At 37.2% G+C, this 18,172-nt stretch overlaps 1 protein-coding gene across 1 annotated transcript in view; it reads left to right on the forward strand.

The window, feature by feature from the left end:
• Window positions 1-18,172, forward strand: part of LOC113013361 (tumor necrosis factor receptor superfamily member 1A) — a 31,107-nt gene that overhangs the window by 10,168 nt on the left and 2,767 nt on the right. Inside the window, 10 exon segments of the mRNA XM_075410367.1 lie at window positions 3,758-3,885; window positions 10,298-10,394; window positions 10,501-10,626; window positions 11,311-11,436; window positions 11,566-11,605; window positions 13,302-13,375; window positions 13,860-13,985; window positions 14,197-14,343; window positions 15,001-15,038; window positions 15,256-15,364. Coding sequence (XP_075266482.1) covers window positions 3,758-3,885; window positions 10,298-10,394; window positions 10,501-10,626; window positions 11,311-11,436; window positions 11,566-11,605; window positions 13,302-13,375; window positions 13,860-13,985; window positions 14,197-14,343; window positions 15,001-15,038; window positions 15,256-15,364 — 1,011 coding nt within the window.

Raw genomic sequence — 18,172 nt, forward strand, 5'->3', positions numbered from 1 at the left:
CCATCTTTTTATTAGTACTGGACATCTTGCTAGCACCTCATGTCATTTAAAAACTATATTTATTCGTATTCTAAATATAAATTCTGAATATATGCCTCTTGAAGGTGTAACTTCACACCTCTTGACAAAAGTGTGGTGCTCGGTTAAACTGTCAAAGAGGTTATAAACAGATTTTTGGAACAATGAAAAGTTGATTGGAGAGAGTGTTAAGTTACCTGAAAGTGATTGCATTTAAAAAATAAAATAAAATTAGGAACTAAATGACAACTATACCCACATATGTTCTTGTGTTTGAATGAACAGTGAAGCACTTTTTGGATTATAGTTGAGGTTTACTGCAGCAGACGAATGCTAACAGCAAAGTAGACTTTTATGTTGGAATAAAAAAGGAAGAGTCAATATAGTAAATGTAATAGATTTCTATAATAAAAAGAGGTTAATGAGAAAGAGGTTGTTTTAAAGCCAATAAGATAGGTAACATGTTCACAGTGTAGCAGCCCTCTTATACTCAACAGTCCCCAACACTACCCCACCACAGATCTAACTGCTTACCTAACTCCACCACTGTTCCTGGTGGGTTGTCACATGATCTGACCTTATTTCCTGCTTTTATTGACACTTCTTTGAAGACACCCCAAGGAACTGAAACCCCGTACCCCCAATCACGATCACACATTCACACAATCAGAGTCTTCCTCAAACTTAAAACCCCAAAGATGAATCTTGCCCTGGTAAGTAATACTTTTTTTTATAGGTTTGAGCTGGATTGAGAAAAACAGTGTTTTTCTAAATGCAGTTTTCATTTGAATGTTTTTGAATTATTAATTGTTATGGGAACTATTGGAAAGGATTGTGATTGAATAAGCGGATACAAACATTATGTCTTTATGACTGCAAGATAACTTGTTGTATTTATCTGTTAATTGTGACTAATTGTTAAATTTGAGAGTTTGAGTGACTGTAAATCACATTGCTGTCAGTCCTACAGCTAGTTCATCTTCACTGTTTAGGTTTCCATTTTTAGTGTTGTTATTGAAGCTCCAAGTGTAACTGCATATTTTTGTCATTGGTCCTGGACCTAGCAGACCTTTAGGTTGTGTTTATTGTTAAATACTTTTTGCTTGAGTTTTAGTTCATGTAGTGTTTTTGGAGCTATGAGTTTCATTTCTAATTGATGTTTGCTATTTGGTTTTGCCATGTTTCTGTTCACAGGTTTTCTTGGTTTGTCACCTTTTGCATTTCAGTGTCTGTTTGTAGTTATTACACGAGTTCCAGTTTATTCTTTCTCTAATAATATGTTCCTTGATGTTCAGTCTTTGTCTCGTTTTCCTTTGTGTTAAGTTTACCGTTGTGCCAGAGTTTTGATTCATTGATTCATCTTTTGTTTGCTTATTTCAAATTTTAGATTTTACCTGGTGCGTTTGTGCTGAAAATATACAATAATCTGTCACAATAATTAGAAGATAGTAATGCAGGAAGAACCTCTAACAGTACAACTGCAAGTCATATTTCAGAGACGTAAATAATCTGTATCTAATGTAAAAAGTTAGCAGAAGGATTACCTGTGTTTTATATGTTATTATTGGGCAGCCAACATCCATAAATATAAGTGTTCAGGTTTAGGAAGAGGAGGATGAAGAAAAGTAAAACTGGAAGAATATTCCAGTAAGCTGGTATCACTGGGCTCTCAGACCTGTCATCTCCTATCACTCAACAGTGCAGCCCATATCACAAGGGTTTTTAAAAAAAATCTATATTGTTTGTATGATCAGTTTTCCTCTCCTGAATTCTTCTCTCTCACCTGTGTCTGAAAATATTTGACCTTTGTGATGGACTTCTGTAGAGAGAATAGCATTGTTTTACTTTAGACAAGGGTTTGTGTTCCCTGGTATGTATTTGCATAGATTTTAGCTTTCTTAATCTCTTGAGGCCTCACAGCACAGCTACCAGATATTCACCTACTGTGAAAGTGTACAGATATTAGAGTAATGTTTGTATGTGCTTCAGTGTGCATAATAAGCACATATGTAGGACTGCTTTTTTCCACTTGTGTAATATTTTTGAAATTAGAAACTCAGAGTGATGCTGAAAAACTGGTTCGTGCATCTATTACTTCTAGGCTGGACTACTGTAATTCATTATTATCAGGATGTCCTAAAAACTCCCTGTGTTGTGTGTTTCTTGGACGTTATTGCTAAAGTTCAGAAGATATGTTAAACTTTGATTGTCAGTGGAAAGTCTAGAATTTTATAGAATATGTTTCCCATATTTTCAGTCTCCCTAAAAAGTTATTGAAATTAAAAAACAAGTTTTTCCTCTCCAGTTTCTTGGCAAGAGTCAATCATTATTACTCTTTCTGTCTTTTTGTTTCAGCTTTTGTGACCAAATGTTCCCACTGATACTTGCACTGATTTCCTGTGGATTTCACACTGAGAGGATCGAACAAACTGATGGTTCATGTTACAATTTGTGCCCAGCTGGTAAGATATAATGAGGAACATTATTGCCAATAATTGGCCTTCGTGAAGTTATTGTGGAAATATCACATTAACTCGTTACCTTTCTCCTTCTCTCTGTCTTTCTCAGGATATCATAACGTTGGTGATTGTGATGATCAAGTTAAAAAGTAAAAATGCAAGAAATGTGAGCATGGCACATTCACATAGGTAGAAAACATCATAGAGAAATGTCGTAGGTGTGACTCATAGTTGTAAGTATCCTGCTCATTTTCAGTTTGCTGCTACACATACTGTCAGCTTGTGTGATAAAGTTTAAGGTGTTTTCAAGTTAAATTGGACTGAAATATGACAGACAGGTATTTTCTGGTTATTTCAATATATAAAATATCTTCATAGGAAAAGCACAGAGAGAAATATCTCAGGTGTAGCGTCTGTGAGTGTAAGGATCCTACTCATCTTCCATTAACTGTGATGTATGCTGTCAGTATGTGTGATAAAGCTGAAGGGGGATCAAATTTAAATTTGACCAAAATGATCTCTTTTCATGATGAGTATATTATGACGGCCTTAATATTGTATCTTACAAATAATCCGAAGAGTATCATTTTGAGAGGATGCTAACTGAGACTCTTGACCACATGAATATTGGCACAGCATTTAGAAATGACCTTTTTTGCCACTAAAACTAAAACTAATGAAAAGACACTGACTGAGAAAACAACATGTAGTCCTGTGGCCTTGTCAGAGCTGTGTATTCCAGTTATTTGGACTAAGAAAGTCTTCTGTTTATTAAGTGTAGTATTTTTATTTTGTCTGTTCTTGAGTAACTGTAAATCGTATTGCTGTTATTACAACAGCTAGTGTACATCCACACTGTTATCTTCTTCATTTTTAGTGTTAATATGAAGCCTCCTATGTAACTGCATTTGGCAGGTAAATGTTAAGGCTGCAGTGTTTAAAGGTGACAGCAGACACATGGAGGTAACTGAGGCAAAGAAGGCTTTTTAATTATTGGGATCCTCTGTCATAGTCTCACTGCTCTAAAAACAACAATTTCTACAGTCATTTGAAAGAATTTTCACAGGACTCTACAGTCATAAAAACACAAAATAAACCTTTGTCAGTATTATGGGAGAATTTTGCCCCACTTTTATTAACAGTGCCTGCTCAGTTTGCTCTGTATTTGCAGGCATTTGTTTATGGACTGAGAGGACAGAACAAACTAATGGTTCACATTACAAATTGTGCACACCTGAAGTAAAACACTAACTTTCCTCTTTTCTCTCTCTCTGTCCCAGGTTGTCATAAAGATGGTACCTGTGACGAGCCAATTGAAACGTACAGATTCAAAAGATGGGGCAAAAGATGGCACCTACATGGAAATGAAAAACCCTACGGGGAAATGTAAAGTGTGAGTCATGTGTTTGTAAGTATCCTGCTTCCAGTGAATAGACGCATGTGGTAGTGTGAGAAAATGTAAGAGGATCTGGAGTTAAATCTGACTACACACATAGTATAATATGCTCTTTTGTTCCTGCAACCTTTCACAATGATATTTTGGTGATCTCATTCAACCGTTTTTTGAAGTCAGAACTCTTGAATGAAATCTGTTGAGTCTGGGAAATCTTGTCAGACTTGTGTTTCATTATGAACAGGCAGAGTATTGGGCTAGAGACTTTGCGGTGTAATTATATCATTTAGAAAATACCCAAAATGTCCAATGAACTAATGTTCATATGCTGGCTTACATAATGCAGTAACTCTGTCACTTAAAATAAATAAATAAATAAATGATTAAAGTGGGGCAAAAAAGTATTTAGTCAGCCACCGATTGTGCAAGTTCCCCCACTTAAAATGATGACAGAGGTCAGTAATTTGCACCAGAGGTACACTTCAACTGTGAGAGACAGAATGTGAAAAAAAAATCCATGAATTCACATGGTAGGATTTGTAAAGAATTTATTCGTAAATTAGGGTGGAAAATAAGTATTTGGTCACCTCAAACAAGGAAAATCTCTGGCTCTCACAGACCTGTAACATCTTCTGTAAGAAGCTTTTCTGTCCCCCACTCGTTACCTGTATGAATGGCACCTGTTTGAACTCATCATCTGTATAAAAGACACCTGTCCACAGCCTCAAACAGTCAGACTCCAAACTCCGCCATGGCCAAGACCAAAGAGCTTTCGAAGGACACCAGGAAAAGTATTGTAGACCTGCACCAGACTGGGAAGAGTGAATCTACAATAGGCAAGCAGCTTAGTGTGAAAAAATCAACTGTGGGAGCAATCATCAGAAAACGGAAGACATACAAGACCACTGATAATCTCCCTCGATCTGGGGCTCCACGCAAGATCTCATCCCGTGGGGTCAAAATGATCATGAGAACGGTGAGCAAAGATCCCAGAACCACACGGGGGGACCTGGTGAATGACCTGCAGAGAGCTGGGACCAAAGTAACAAAGGTCACCATCAGTAACACACTACAACGGCAGGGAATCAAATCCCGCAGTGCCAGACGTGTTCCGCTGCTGAAGCCAGCGCATGTCCAGGCCCGTCTGAAGTTTGCCAGAGAGCACATGAATGATACAGCAGAGGATTGGGAGAATGTCATGTGGTCAGATGAAACCAAAGTAGAACTTTTTGGTATAAACTCAACTCGTCGTGTTTGGAGGAAGAAGAATACTGAGTTGCATCCCAAGAACACCATACCTACTGTGAAGCATGGGGGTGGAAACATCATGCTATGGGGCTGTTTTTCTGCCAAGGGGACAGGACGACTGATCCGTGTTAAGGACAGAATGAATGGGGCCATGTATCGTGAGATTTTGAGCCAAAACCTCCTTCCATCAGTGAGAACTCTGAAGAATAAACGAGGCTGGGTCTTCCAACATGACAATGATCCAAAACACACCGCCCGGGCAACAAAGGAGTGGCTTCGTAAGAAGCATTTGAAAGTCCTGGAGTGGCCTAGCCAGTCTCCAAACCTCAACCCCATAGAAAATCTGTGGCGGGAGTTGAAAGTCCGTGTTGCTCGGCGACAGCCCCAAAACATCACTGCTCTCGAGAAGATCTGCATGGAGGAATGGGCCAAAATACCAGCTACTGTGTGTGCAAACCTGGTAAAGACCTATAGTAAACGTTTGACCTCTGTTATTGCCAACAAAGGTTATGTTACAAAGTATTGAGTTGTATTTTTGTTATTGACCAAATACTTATTTTCCACCCTGATTAAGAATAAATTCTTTACAAATCCTACCATGTGGATTCATGGATTTTTTTTTTTCACATTCTGTCTCTCACAGTTGAAGTGTACCTCTGGTGCAAATTACTGACCTCTGTCATCATTTTAGGTGGGGGAACTTGCACAATCGGTGGCTGACTAAATACTTTTTTGCCCCACTGTATATGAATTCAGCCACCTTCATTTTCCTTTCAGAGAATGCTCACTAAAGAAAGAATTGCCAGCAATGCCAAAGGTAGAAGACGGTACAGGCAAAGTTTTATGACTTCAAAGGGTTTGCATGAACTAGAAAAACACTTTTAATTGCTTTTAAATTCTGATCTAAATATATTTGTGGTTGAGTCGAGCATTTCATGTTTTCTTTAGGCTTTTTAGTCAAAATGGAGGAAACACGTTTGCAAATTTAACCTCCATGCACATCTCTTGTGCACTCACTGCTCCTGTGGTTTGACTGTGGGCATGATTAACCGTGGTGATGAGCAGTGCCAAATGTGTCTAATAATACGAAGGTTATGGGTTACCTGGCTAACTCACAAAGCGCATGCGAAATGCTAGTTTCACACATTGTTCTTAAAGAGTAAACAGGCTCCCCGGATCTTCTGCTTCCTCTGCATCTCGGAGGACGCTCCATTCTAGGAGCAGTAACCATTCGAGTCTTCATATCAGGGCTTTGCTATCTCTTAACACCTTTTGAGATATGCCATCAGCTTCCTGTGTTGACAATACCAGTCTCTTTCCTTATTTATAGGACAGCATATCAGATTGAACCAGATTGAACCAGAATTCAGGAGGAAATGTGCTAACGCATCATTTACATATCTATCCACAGCTGTACAGTTTCTCTTAAAGCATGGCCAAATCTTTATCTAAGTTACAATTACAAAACATCATTTATTTTATGGATTAACAAAAAAAAAAAACAACCCATTGCATTGTTCTTCTCTATAGTGAATATGTTATTCAGACATTAACAGTACTTGTTGCTGCCATCACTGGGGAGAACTTGGAGAGTGTCTAAGTGGGATTTCTGACATTTGGTAGAAAGCAGGTAAGATGAAAGAAAATGGATCTTAATCATTCAAATATAAATTGTACAATGAAGGATACTTAAAAAACATTGTGATGCTGAGGATTAACTTTAAGAGCCTTTTAGCACCACACATCCCAAGATTGTTGCTGAGCTAAAGCCGATCTTCATGAAAGAAGGATCCAAATTCAGAGTGCAGATCTGACCTGGAAATGATTAAAATGTCCTGCTGGCAAAGAATATTATCAACCAGCATCTTGAATGATAAATCAGTGTGTTCAATAAATACAGAAAAGAGTATAATGTAGTCAGATCGCATTATTACACAATGTTTGCTGGCTTTCTCTTTCTGTTACTGGTCCAACAAGTCTCTCGACTAGGTTGACAACACCTAGGCATCCATCCGTCTATCCATGTACCTGTGGGTTTGTGCAGTACATGGATAGGTGGATGGATGCTCCAACTGTAGCTCCAGCTTCAACATCAAAAGCTTTGATGAATGCTTCAGATCTTCAGATTAATCGAGTTTCGTATGACTATTAGTGAGTTAAAAACCACTGGACGTTATTACTGCTCATGTAGTCTTTTTTAACTCCCACCTCAGCGCTTTATGACTCATTAGATCAAATGTATTGACACATTATAAAAGAGATGGATGTTTTTGGATATTTTTGTAAGTCTCAAATTTCCCCCTTTTTGAATGTAGCATCCTTACATCAGTGTGTCTTTGTGTCTACAGCAGGAAGCCAAATGCCTGATGCACTGATAGTTCCTGGATTTATTTTGGAAAGCATTATTTTATTTATTGCATATTGCATTGCTCTTTCTCAAACTTGAAAAAGGCTTGGCTGTGTTTTTTGATTTACACTGAAGTCTTAGTCAGCACTCCATGCCATATGAACAATGTATTCCTTTGGATTATAAATTCTATTTTTAAACCTGTATACTTCTTTTTTGGTGTATTTTTTCAGTCCTTTACATAAGTGTGGCGTTCAGTTAAATTGTCAAAACACACGCTGAACAGAATTTGTGAACCAATAAAATGTGACTGGTGTAGATTTATATGTCGGATTAAAAGAGGAAGAGTCAATATTCTCTCCTCTGATATGATAAACAACTGAGTTAACCACATTTGTTTGATTCTCATTGTGGTCCCATCCTTCTTTTTTCTCTCTTCTTTTGAAGTTTGAATGAAAAGTAGGTTGCTTTAGAGCCGGTAACATGGCCAACACCTTCACGGTGTACAACACCTCCTCTTACATGCCCCACTCCGCACCACCATCAGATCTAACCACACTGTCCAGCTTGTGAAATATCCCCATGTATGTCACCAGGGCTTTTGTCTGAACCACATCATTATCACTGAGATTCAGTGGAATTACACTGTCACTATGTGCGTATGCGTGTGTCTGTAAGGGGTGGGTGGTTACATCTGACTTTGTTTCCTGTTTCTCGCAACACTTCTCTGAACACTCCAAAGAACTGAAAGCCCTGACCCACAAACACACTCTCACACACACACACTCGCACAAACAAAGCCTTCCTAAAACCGTTAATTTGAGTCAGCTTTAAAGGAAATCTACACCTCAGCTCAGTCAGAGTGCCTCGTCCTGCTGCTGAAAACGACATTGTTTTGCTTTCAAATGAGTGAATTTCAGCATAAGTTGGTTGTTTAACTTCCACACTGCCTGCTCTCCCAAAATGAACTTTGTCTTGGTAAGTAATTCTGTTCATAGGTTTGATCTGGATCATCTGCGTGTTTAATTTCAAGGGTGCTTTAATGCAGTTTCCTCTGAGTGGATTTTCATTATTCATTGTGATGGGAACTATCGGAAAAGATTATGTTTGGATTAGAGGAAGCAAACGTTATGTCTTAATGACTGCAAGATAAATATTTATGATTATTTGTAATATTTTCCTGCGTATATTCTTGAGTGGCCGTAAATCTCATTGCTGCCATGACTACAGCTAGTGTACATCCTCACTGTTGTGGCTTCTGTTTTTATTGTTTGCAATAAGAGCTCCATATGTAGCGTGTGTACGTTAGTTGCTGCAAAATCGTTAAGGCTGTAGTGACATGTAGTTGTATGTGGATGAATGAAGGGAAGACGTTCTGTAGATTACTGGGATTATCTTTTGTGGTCTTGCAGCTCTGGGTGCAGTGAGACCGTGACGTTTAATAACTTGATACTTTTACATGAGCTGTATCTAATGATTATTTACTTTCTCTTTTTGCATTATTCACATTTACCCACCTTAAAGATCGCAAGGTTCTTGTCATAATAAATAAATAAATAAATAAATAATAAATGTAAAGACAACGGCCAATAGGTTTCTTAAGGTTTACCTTTGAGAGACTGAAATCACTCAATTGAAAATAGACAATAACTCACAACAATGAGAGGAGAGTCACAGATGAAGAACTTTTAACAATACTGCAAGCTATATTTCAGGGATCTAAATAATCACAGATGTAGGGGAAAAGTTAGCAGAAGGATTCCCTTTGTTTTATGTGTTATCATTGGGCAGCCAGCATCCATAAATATAAGTGTTTTGGGGTTTAGGAAAAGGAAGATGAAGAAGCCCACAGTGTGTAAAACTGGAAGAATAGTCCGGTAAGCTGGTAGCACTGGGCTCCCTGACCTGTCATTTCCTATCGCTCAACAGTTTTCCAACTTATCTCTTTTCTGTGGGGCCAAATCTGTGGGGCAGGGTTGTATTATATTATTTATATGATGATTTCCTCTTCTGAACTTTTCTCACTCACCTACGAGTCAGAAATATTTGACCTTTGTGTCGGACGTTTGTAGAGAGAATATTTTTTTTCACTCAGTGGTGTGTGTGTATATATATATATATATATATATATATATATATATATATATATATATATATATATATATATATATATATATATATATAGAGAGAGAGAGAGAGAGAGAGAGATTTTAACATGCAGTACAGCTACAGCTGCTTGGATATTCACCTACTGCAGACGTGTGCGAACATTACTTATACATTTAACAGTAGTGTTATTAATCAATCAGGTTCATATCTCATCAGTATGTATTGGGGAAGTTTTGAAAATGAGGATGTTTTTGGACTGAGGTTTGCAATATGCGTCATGTATGTGAGAACTCTGATGGTCAAGAAGAGTCTTAGTTCATTGGCTCTGGGTGGAGGATGGTCCAAATACTCTGACATGTTTTCCGTTCTGTCTTCAAAATGGACCAAGTCTCCACTGATCTGCTTGGCATATTTTTTTCTGTCATTCTGCTTTGGTAGAACAACAACTGTCTGCTGCACGATGTGCATGCTCGAGTTCAGAAAATGTGTTGAACCTTTAATGGCAGTGGAACAGTTACATTTTCAATGAACATGTTCCTCTTTGATGATATATGCAAATTAAAAAGTTTTTCCTCTCCAGTGACTTGATGAGAGTCAATTATTTTTACTCTTTCTGTCATTTTGTTTCAGCTTTTGTGATGAAATGTCAATCCTGCTCACACACAAGCACCTTAACCCTCATTTAACACCTCAGATCTTCAGACCTCATTTTTTTTGTTTCAGGTCTTCCCACTGATGCTTGCACTGACTTCCTGTGGACAGAGTCAAACTGAGGGGATCGAACAAACTAATGATTCGTGCTACAATTTATGCCCAGCTGGTAAGATATACATAGGATTATTATTGACAATTATTGTCCTTCGTGAAGTCATTGTGGAAATATCACATTAACTCGTTACCTTTCTCTTTCTCTCTGTCTTCCCCAGGATATCATAAAGTTGGTGATTGTGATGATCAAGTTAAAAAGTACAAATGCAAGAAATGTGAGCATGGCACATTCACGGAGGTAGAAAACTTCGTAGAGAAATGTCGTAGGTGTGACTCATGTAATCGTAAGTATCCTGCTCATTTTCAGTTTGCTGCTACACATACTGTCAGCTTGTGTGATAAAGTTTAAGGAGCGTTCAAGTACAAATTAGACTAGAATAAAGCAGATGGATATTTTCTGGTTATTTCAATATATAAAACATGTGAAGATGGCACCTTCACTGGAAAACCACAGAGAGAAACGTGGACTAAAATAAAACAGTAGACTGGTGTTTTCTGTTTATTTGGTCATATAAAAGACAATGCTATTCTTCGCTGCATGTAAGATCTCTTTTAATGATGAGCAAATTATAATGATCTAATATTTCTGTTAAACCAGTTTGATGCAGTGGAATGAAATAAATATTTAGTGTGGGAAATCCTAATATAATAGTAACTGTATGTCACTAATAACATCAGTGCCAGTTTGAGTATTCACTTTACATGGAGACTTGCACTGTAACAACAACACGTGAATTTGTGTGCGTACCAGTTTGAGCGTGCCGTTAACATATTGATTCCTTCTGTTTACATTTCAACTGAGTTTCACATAAAATATTGAAGCAGAACTTGGAAAAATCATTTCATGTGCTAATTGATGAAAAGAATGTGACAGTAGAAAACAACATGTGGTCCCATGGCCTTATCGGGACTGCGTTTTTCAGTTATTTGGACTGAGATGGAAACACTGTATTTTGCTTTTCCCCCAGATGATGAGGTGGTAATAGAGCCCTGCACCTTTAACAGGAGCACAGTGTGTGGCTGCATGGAGGGATACTACAATTCAGGATCTTATCCACGGCAATGTTCAATATGTTCCTGCCCGCACTGCCCACGTAAGTAACCTCAAAGGATTTTAAAGCATTAGACTGATATTCACTGCAGCCAAACGGATTCATTTTCTAATATAATAACAATCTCACTTTAAATTCCTACATTCACAGTTACTCTTATGTTCCTTTCAGGGAATGCTGACTACTACACGAAGTGCCCACACCCCCGGAGGTAGAAGACTTTACAATGTAACAGAAAATAAACAAAAAAACATAGACAGTGTGCTTAAATTTTGTTCGCGACAGACTGACAAGAACACAGAACTGCAAATGAAAGCGCCAATGATATAAAATACATATACTTACTGTGGTGATAGCTTACGCTGTATTGTATGTGAATACAGTCTACAGGTATGCACCAAAATTGCAGTGTTTGTTCAGTGATGTTTGTTCATTTAATGTGTATCAACTTCTGGTGATGTTTAGAGGGCCACTAACTTACTCTAGATAAATGGCAACTATTTGTCAGTGCTAACTAAAATGTGATCTACAATATGTTTGTGGTTGAGTTAAACATGGCCTGATTTCAGCAGGGGACGTGTTGTCTTTTTGTTAGAATGGAGGAAACATGGTTACAAATTTCTCTCCCCCTCCCATATTTCCTGTGGTTTGACTGAGGCCTTGACTACCTGTGCTAAATAACATGCCTGCAGATGACAAAAGTCCTGATAATAGGCAGGTTAGAGTTGCTTTTCAAGCACTGTTTTCCAGTTTTACACATTTGTATTAAAGAATAGACAGATCCCCTGGACATCCACCTTTACATTTCTATAACCATTTCTTCTGATCACTGTACCATAATGTCTTTTTTAAGGATACAAATTGAGTCACAAGATGTCTCTTATTATGTGGGACCGTCCTTTGTCCCCGATGTCCCACATATTGATTGACTCTGCAGGATTTGCATTTGCACTGAGTGAAAGTGCAAGTGCAAAGGATTTGCAAAAGTCTGGCTTTCACTAAGCTTGTGTGAAAAACGGAGGAAAGGCTTTTTAATATTTTTCAATTTCTAATGCTACTCCCATCAGGGAAAGACACCACCAAAAAGTCACAAGGCATCTGACTTTTAGTGGAAAAGACTGAAACAACCACAAAGAAAATAAAGGGAAGTTTATTTCACTTTGCGTTTTTGCCTCTTTGGATATAATTATGCTTCAGGTTCGTACTAGGAAAAATATAGCATGAAGTGACAATTAGCTGACAATGATAGAATTGTCAGCTAAAAAAAACCACTCAAAAATCAACGTTCATCCCTACTACTGAAATGCAAACAGACAGAACAAATAACATAAAGAGAAATATGGGATCATATAAGGAGTACATGATAAGAACATAGCTTCGTCTTCCCTTTATTCTTACATTTACTTGTAAACGTTGGAAAAGTTACTTTTAAATGTCATTAATTTGGCCTCTACATAATAAACTAAAATCTGGTAACCTGTTATTGGTAATGAAAATTTCTGACTACCTCAAAACATTGCTAACATGTCCCCACGGAGTCACACACAAAAATTATTGCTTTCCTCAAACTGGGGTCTGATCATCCTAGTTGCAAAATGTTTGAATGTTTTTCCAATGCTGCTAGAAAACGTCAACCTTCAATGGAAAAATCTTTGATTAGTTTTTTTTAGTCTCTCTATAAGTCACTGCAAGCAAGCACACAGAGGAGAACTTAAACTAACAGACTGACTTTTGCAGATATATTCATTTGAATTATGCAGTCTGAATCTGGACCTCAGATTAATGTTGGAATGCATTTTTACACACGACAGGAGAAATAACTGCCTGTGTTGGTGCTTCATTAGCTTTTAATGTCAGGATAAATATGTGTTGTCAGATGATTTCTATACTGTTTTTTTATGTTATAGGCCAACGAATACTGCAGCTTCGACAAATCCATCTACAACTCCAGTTGTGTCTCCAACCACAGTGGCAAACAAAAGTAAGTGAATCTTTAATTATGTATGTCATTTTGTCTGACTGACTTCTTCTGAAGGTTAGGAGAGCCAGCAAAAACAATGAGCCCTAAGCATTCAAGTAGATCTTTAGGAAAAGGAGATTTGAAAACAAGATGTGATACTTTGGGTTTGCTTTTCAAGCTTTTTGGTCCACACATCCCCAAAAATATTGCTGAGATAAAGCAGCTCTATTTAGAAGAATGGAAAAAATTCCTCCTGACCGTACTTCAGATTTGATCTGCAACTACTTAAAAAACACAACTGAGGCTCTCGGAGCCAGATTACTAAATGCACCAGCACCAAGAATAATAAATAATAAAGTTTAAAATTTTATTTTTCTTAAAGTATGTTAATGCAAACGCATTGTGTTGTCTATCCATGTATACCAGAAGATTACATCACATTATATAACCCACTAATGTTGAGAAGTAATTCCAAACTTGCTTCTTTTTTTTAATCGTACGACAGGATTGATGTCTACAACTGTTACACCAGCCTCAACTTCAACTCCCTTTCCAAACAAAGCTCTTGTTTCAACATCCAAGGCTTTCACGAATCCATCAGATCCTTATATAACAGAAATTCCACGTAACCGTTAGTGCTCATTTTATATTTTGACAACACATTTGATACATTAACTTACTGCCCTTGGTTTTGTAGTTTAGTTTTATAACATATCACACTTGCTAAGGACATTTTATCAGGTTTAGCAGCCTCTGATTGTTATCCAATTTACATGGAGGATAAAGACATAATATGCTTACGTCAGAACTTATTGATGTGGAGTGTGTCTTTGTGTCCACAGCGGGGAATGCAGGAATTTTTCTTGCGATTCTCGTGATTAGCTTTGTGTTGCTCTCATGGTTCCTGCTGATCTGCACCATGAAGATATTCAAACACAAAGACAGTTTTTGCTGGAGGAGGAGGAAAGAGGCTGAAGTCTCCAAGAACGGTAATCTGCAGTAAATAAATCCAACAAAGTACCTGTGCGTTGTATTTAAGTACACATTTGAAGTGTTTGCATTTCATATGAGATTTGTGTAACTTTATCTTCTTTAAAACGTAATGGCACAAATTTGACCCTTAAGGTTAAATGTTACTTTTGTTACTTTTGTCAGTCCTTTTTTTCTATTGCCTAATTGTATTTTGTTCAGTGCAGGGTTTTACTATTTTTCAAGTGCTTTGAATTGAACAATCACTTTTATTCATCAGAGTATTTCTACAACTACCACTGAGCATTAATATACAGTACACAGAGTAAACAGTACAGGCACTTAGCGGTTCGGTAGATATTGACTGGGGACATTCATGTAGTTTTCATATGGCTAATATCAAAGTTATGTAAAGTACTACATGTAAAGTACTAATATGTAAAGTACTACACTTTACATTACTTGACCTCTGGGAAGTTAAGATACTATGACACATCGCAACCAAGGACAAATTTTCTCATGTTACTCCTCACAATGTGAAATGTACTGTCCAGTTGTGCATTAAATAGAAGAATATCCATATTTTGTTCTGTTTTAAAAATGTGCCTTAGTGACTGAACATGTCTTGACTAACAGACAGGAAACTCAATGATAATATCTCCTTTCCTTTTTAACAGAACAACCCAGTCATCAAGGCAGTAACCCGACCACACTGGTTTGTGCTCAGTTTCATGCACTTCGTTTTCTTTAAAGATAGCAATCTAGGCCGGAACACTTACTGTAGGTGCACAGTGAGAATTTCTTGTACATAGTTCATCAAGATAATTAGCTCATTAGCTTATAATTAGCACACAAGAAAGGCAGAAAGTTTTGGTCATCCCTGTCATGCACTTCAAAGTTTGTACTCATGCTGTCTTGTTTGTTCTTTCAAGACGCTTACATTCTCTGAGGAAACTCCCATGTTGACTCTCAATCAGAGTCCAGCCATGTCAGAACATCCAACCCACATCAACACTCTCGTGCCAGTCAATGGCCAGATAGGTAAGACTATCTGAGTATTTGATCTCTTGCTAACATGCACGACATGCAAAATACTGGACTTTGTTAATTATGTGTTGATGATTTCTAATTAAAAAAACAAAACAAAAACACCCCCTGCAGAATTCTCGGAAAAGTTTATTTTAGTCTCAAAAGTCATTTCCTCATTCCCAATGTAAGGAGTGATTAAAATATTCCTTACTTTTAATAGGAGTTCAGTGAAGAAGGATAAAAAACCTCAAATTCGAGAACAGCCAACAATCAAACAGTCTGCATTTCTTTTTCTGTCATTCGGTATTAAATATTCACAGACGAAATCCTTCTCTGCCCTTCAGCACAGGCTTCCATTGTATTGCACTTTAGGGTAAATGTAACCATTTATGGTTTAAGACATAACTGGCAATATAAAACTGATAAATGTGACTTTATCTGCAACATTTTAGCAGGAAATAATTTCTTCTGCTACTACTTCTACTACTACGATCCCAGAAAATACTAGTTTTGTTACTAGAATCATGGGATTATCAGCTAAGAAGAACACCACATACCAAATGAAACTCAGTGGTGTTATAGATATTTTTACACATGAAGTGCAAAGGAAGCTTTTGCCATATTTTCAGAGACAATATGACTCATAAAAGGATAAACAACTTTCAACATTTATTCATTTCTGTATATATTATATCCTTTAAGTAGGCAGGAAAAAAACATCTCTCTCTTTCCCTATATACATATAGATATATATATAGAGAGAGAGATATATTGATATAGATTTAGATAGATGGATAGAAGATTAGGGTCATTGCATCACGTCCTTCAGGACAAGTCAAAATGAGTTCTATACAGTACACACTATAAGGCTGAGTTATCTTTTGGTCACTTAGGAGTTTAAAACAGGCCAATCAGCACAAGCTGGGTAAATAATGTAGTTGCTTAAGAATTTGCTTCTACACCACAGTGTGATTTTTTTTTATTTCTGTGGTGAGCAGTAGAGATGGTGCATGCTGCTGCACTGAATTACTTAAGAAATGTGTTAATTTAGAGAGGAGGTGAAACCTATTGTTCGTAGCGCTTCAACTTTCTCCCCTCATTTAAATGACTGTGGACTTCATCCGAAGTGAGACTTAGGTATTGAATGCTGGAGGGTGTGATGGGCTTGGCTGTAAATGTTTGAGATAAGTGATGTGAAAACTGCGAGAAAAGTTGTAGAAGAGGAAGTGTTCAGCATTGAGTTTTCCAGTAAAGTTATTAGCATTTATGATCAGTGACACATGTTTTTATGACGCACCTAAATAGGTGGTAGATAGTAGGTCATAGCCAGAAAAAGTGGCATTTGGCATACTTTTTTTTTTCAATTTCATTGTTTCACAATTTAACAAATGCTTTCAGATAAAGTGTGATCCAAGCAGATTACCTTCAAAACATAATGATACCACGATTATAGTGTATGATGAATAAAACCAGGGGAAATTTCTCAGTTGTTTTACAATGAATGAAAAAGACATACACTTTAAAAAACTAAAAATATCAACATCAACATTAAACGAGCAATATTTCTAAAGCGTTAAGGAGAATAGCTACCCCTTCAAATACCTGCTTGTCTGCTTGTGTTGTTAAAAGGAAGCGCTATTTTGCTACTGCTAAATTGTTTAATTGAATTATATTAGTAAAATTAAAAAATGTTGCTGTTGCAGTTTCTTCCATCTGATAGAAGCGCGGTATACTATCTATAAGTGCTGTTGTTTTTACTTTTTCATCTCTTCTTGTTCACCATAGTGTTTATCAGAACCACATCTGTGGAGGTGGAAACTAGGAAATACAGCGTTCTTACTCGTTCGCATCAGTCAGCAATGTGACATTAAGTCAAATGGCAAGTCAGATAGTGAACACATGTGCCTGTTAACTGTGTCATATGGTAAACTCCTGATATTCAATGTAAGCCTTTCAAGCCTGTAGGTGTGCTTTAAATACAACTGCAGTTATTAGTGAGGTCATGTTGTTGTTGGCATTCACGGCTAAGATCAAAACCTGTTTTTAGTTTTGTGCTGTTTGAACTGGGGTGAGGATTATGCTCTGTTCTCCTCTTCATAAGCTTGAGATGGGACTTTTATTTGCGTTGTGTATTCTGTATCATTACGTCTCTTGACTGTTGTTGTCCTGTTATTACAAAGTGAGAAAGCTTTTCCACTTAGCAGACCAGTGCTGATATAATGTGGTCAAATTTCTCTGTATATCTTCTGAATTACTTAATTAGTAATTACTTTATTAATTAATTAGTTTTTCAGAATATACCATAATGCTGGTTGGAGGTTATAACGTGGGTTGTATTCAGTGGTTGAGAGGAGGCGGCAGAAAACACTCAGGATAGTCAAAAACTCACAACCACACTGGTACTGGGAATTCCACAGTGGTGTCCTTTAATTGACACACACATCACCTACCTTACAAGGCCCGGTTGAACAGCTGCTGCCTTGTCATACATGAAACACAGTGTTCCTACAACCTGTGACATTACTTTGAATTAGGAAGGTAAATATATGAGGTCCATGTCAGTCCACATCCATGCGCAAGCACGTTTCTCCCACACTCTACAGAGAGCAGTGACGCATACTTGTGACATCACTAAACATTAACTTAAATTGTCTTAAAGAGACACCACACAATTGTGACTGTTACAAGGTGTACACTGAATCATTAAAAAAAGCCTTCTATTAGAGTCAGTATATGCAAATCATCAGTTAAAGTCTTGAATTATGCCTAATTTCTTTATATACTTGCTTCCAAGGAGCCAGACTTTTAAAGCAGTCTTGA

The sequence above is a fragment of the Astatotilapia calliptera genome, chromosome 20, assembly GCF_900246225.1.
Source record: "Astatotilapia calliptera chromosome 20, fAstCal1.2, whole genome shotgun sequence".
NCBI classification, from domain to species: Eukaryota; Metazoa; Chordata; class Actinopteri; order Cichliformes; family Cichlidae; genus Astatotilapia; species Astatotilapia calliptera.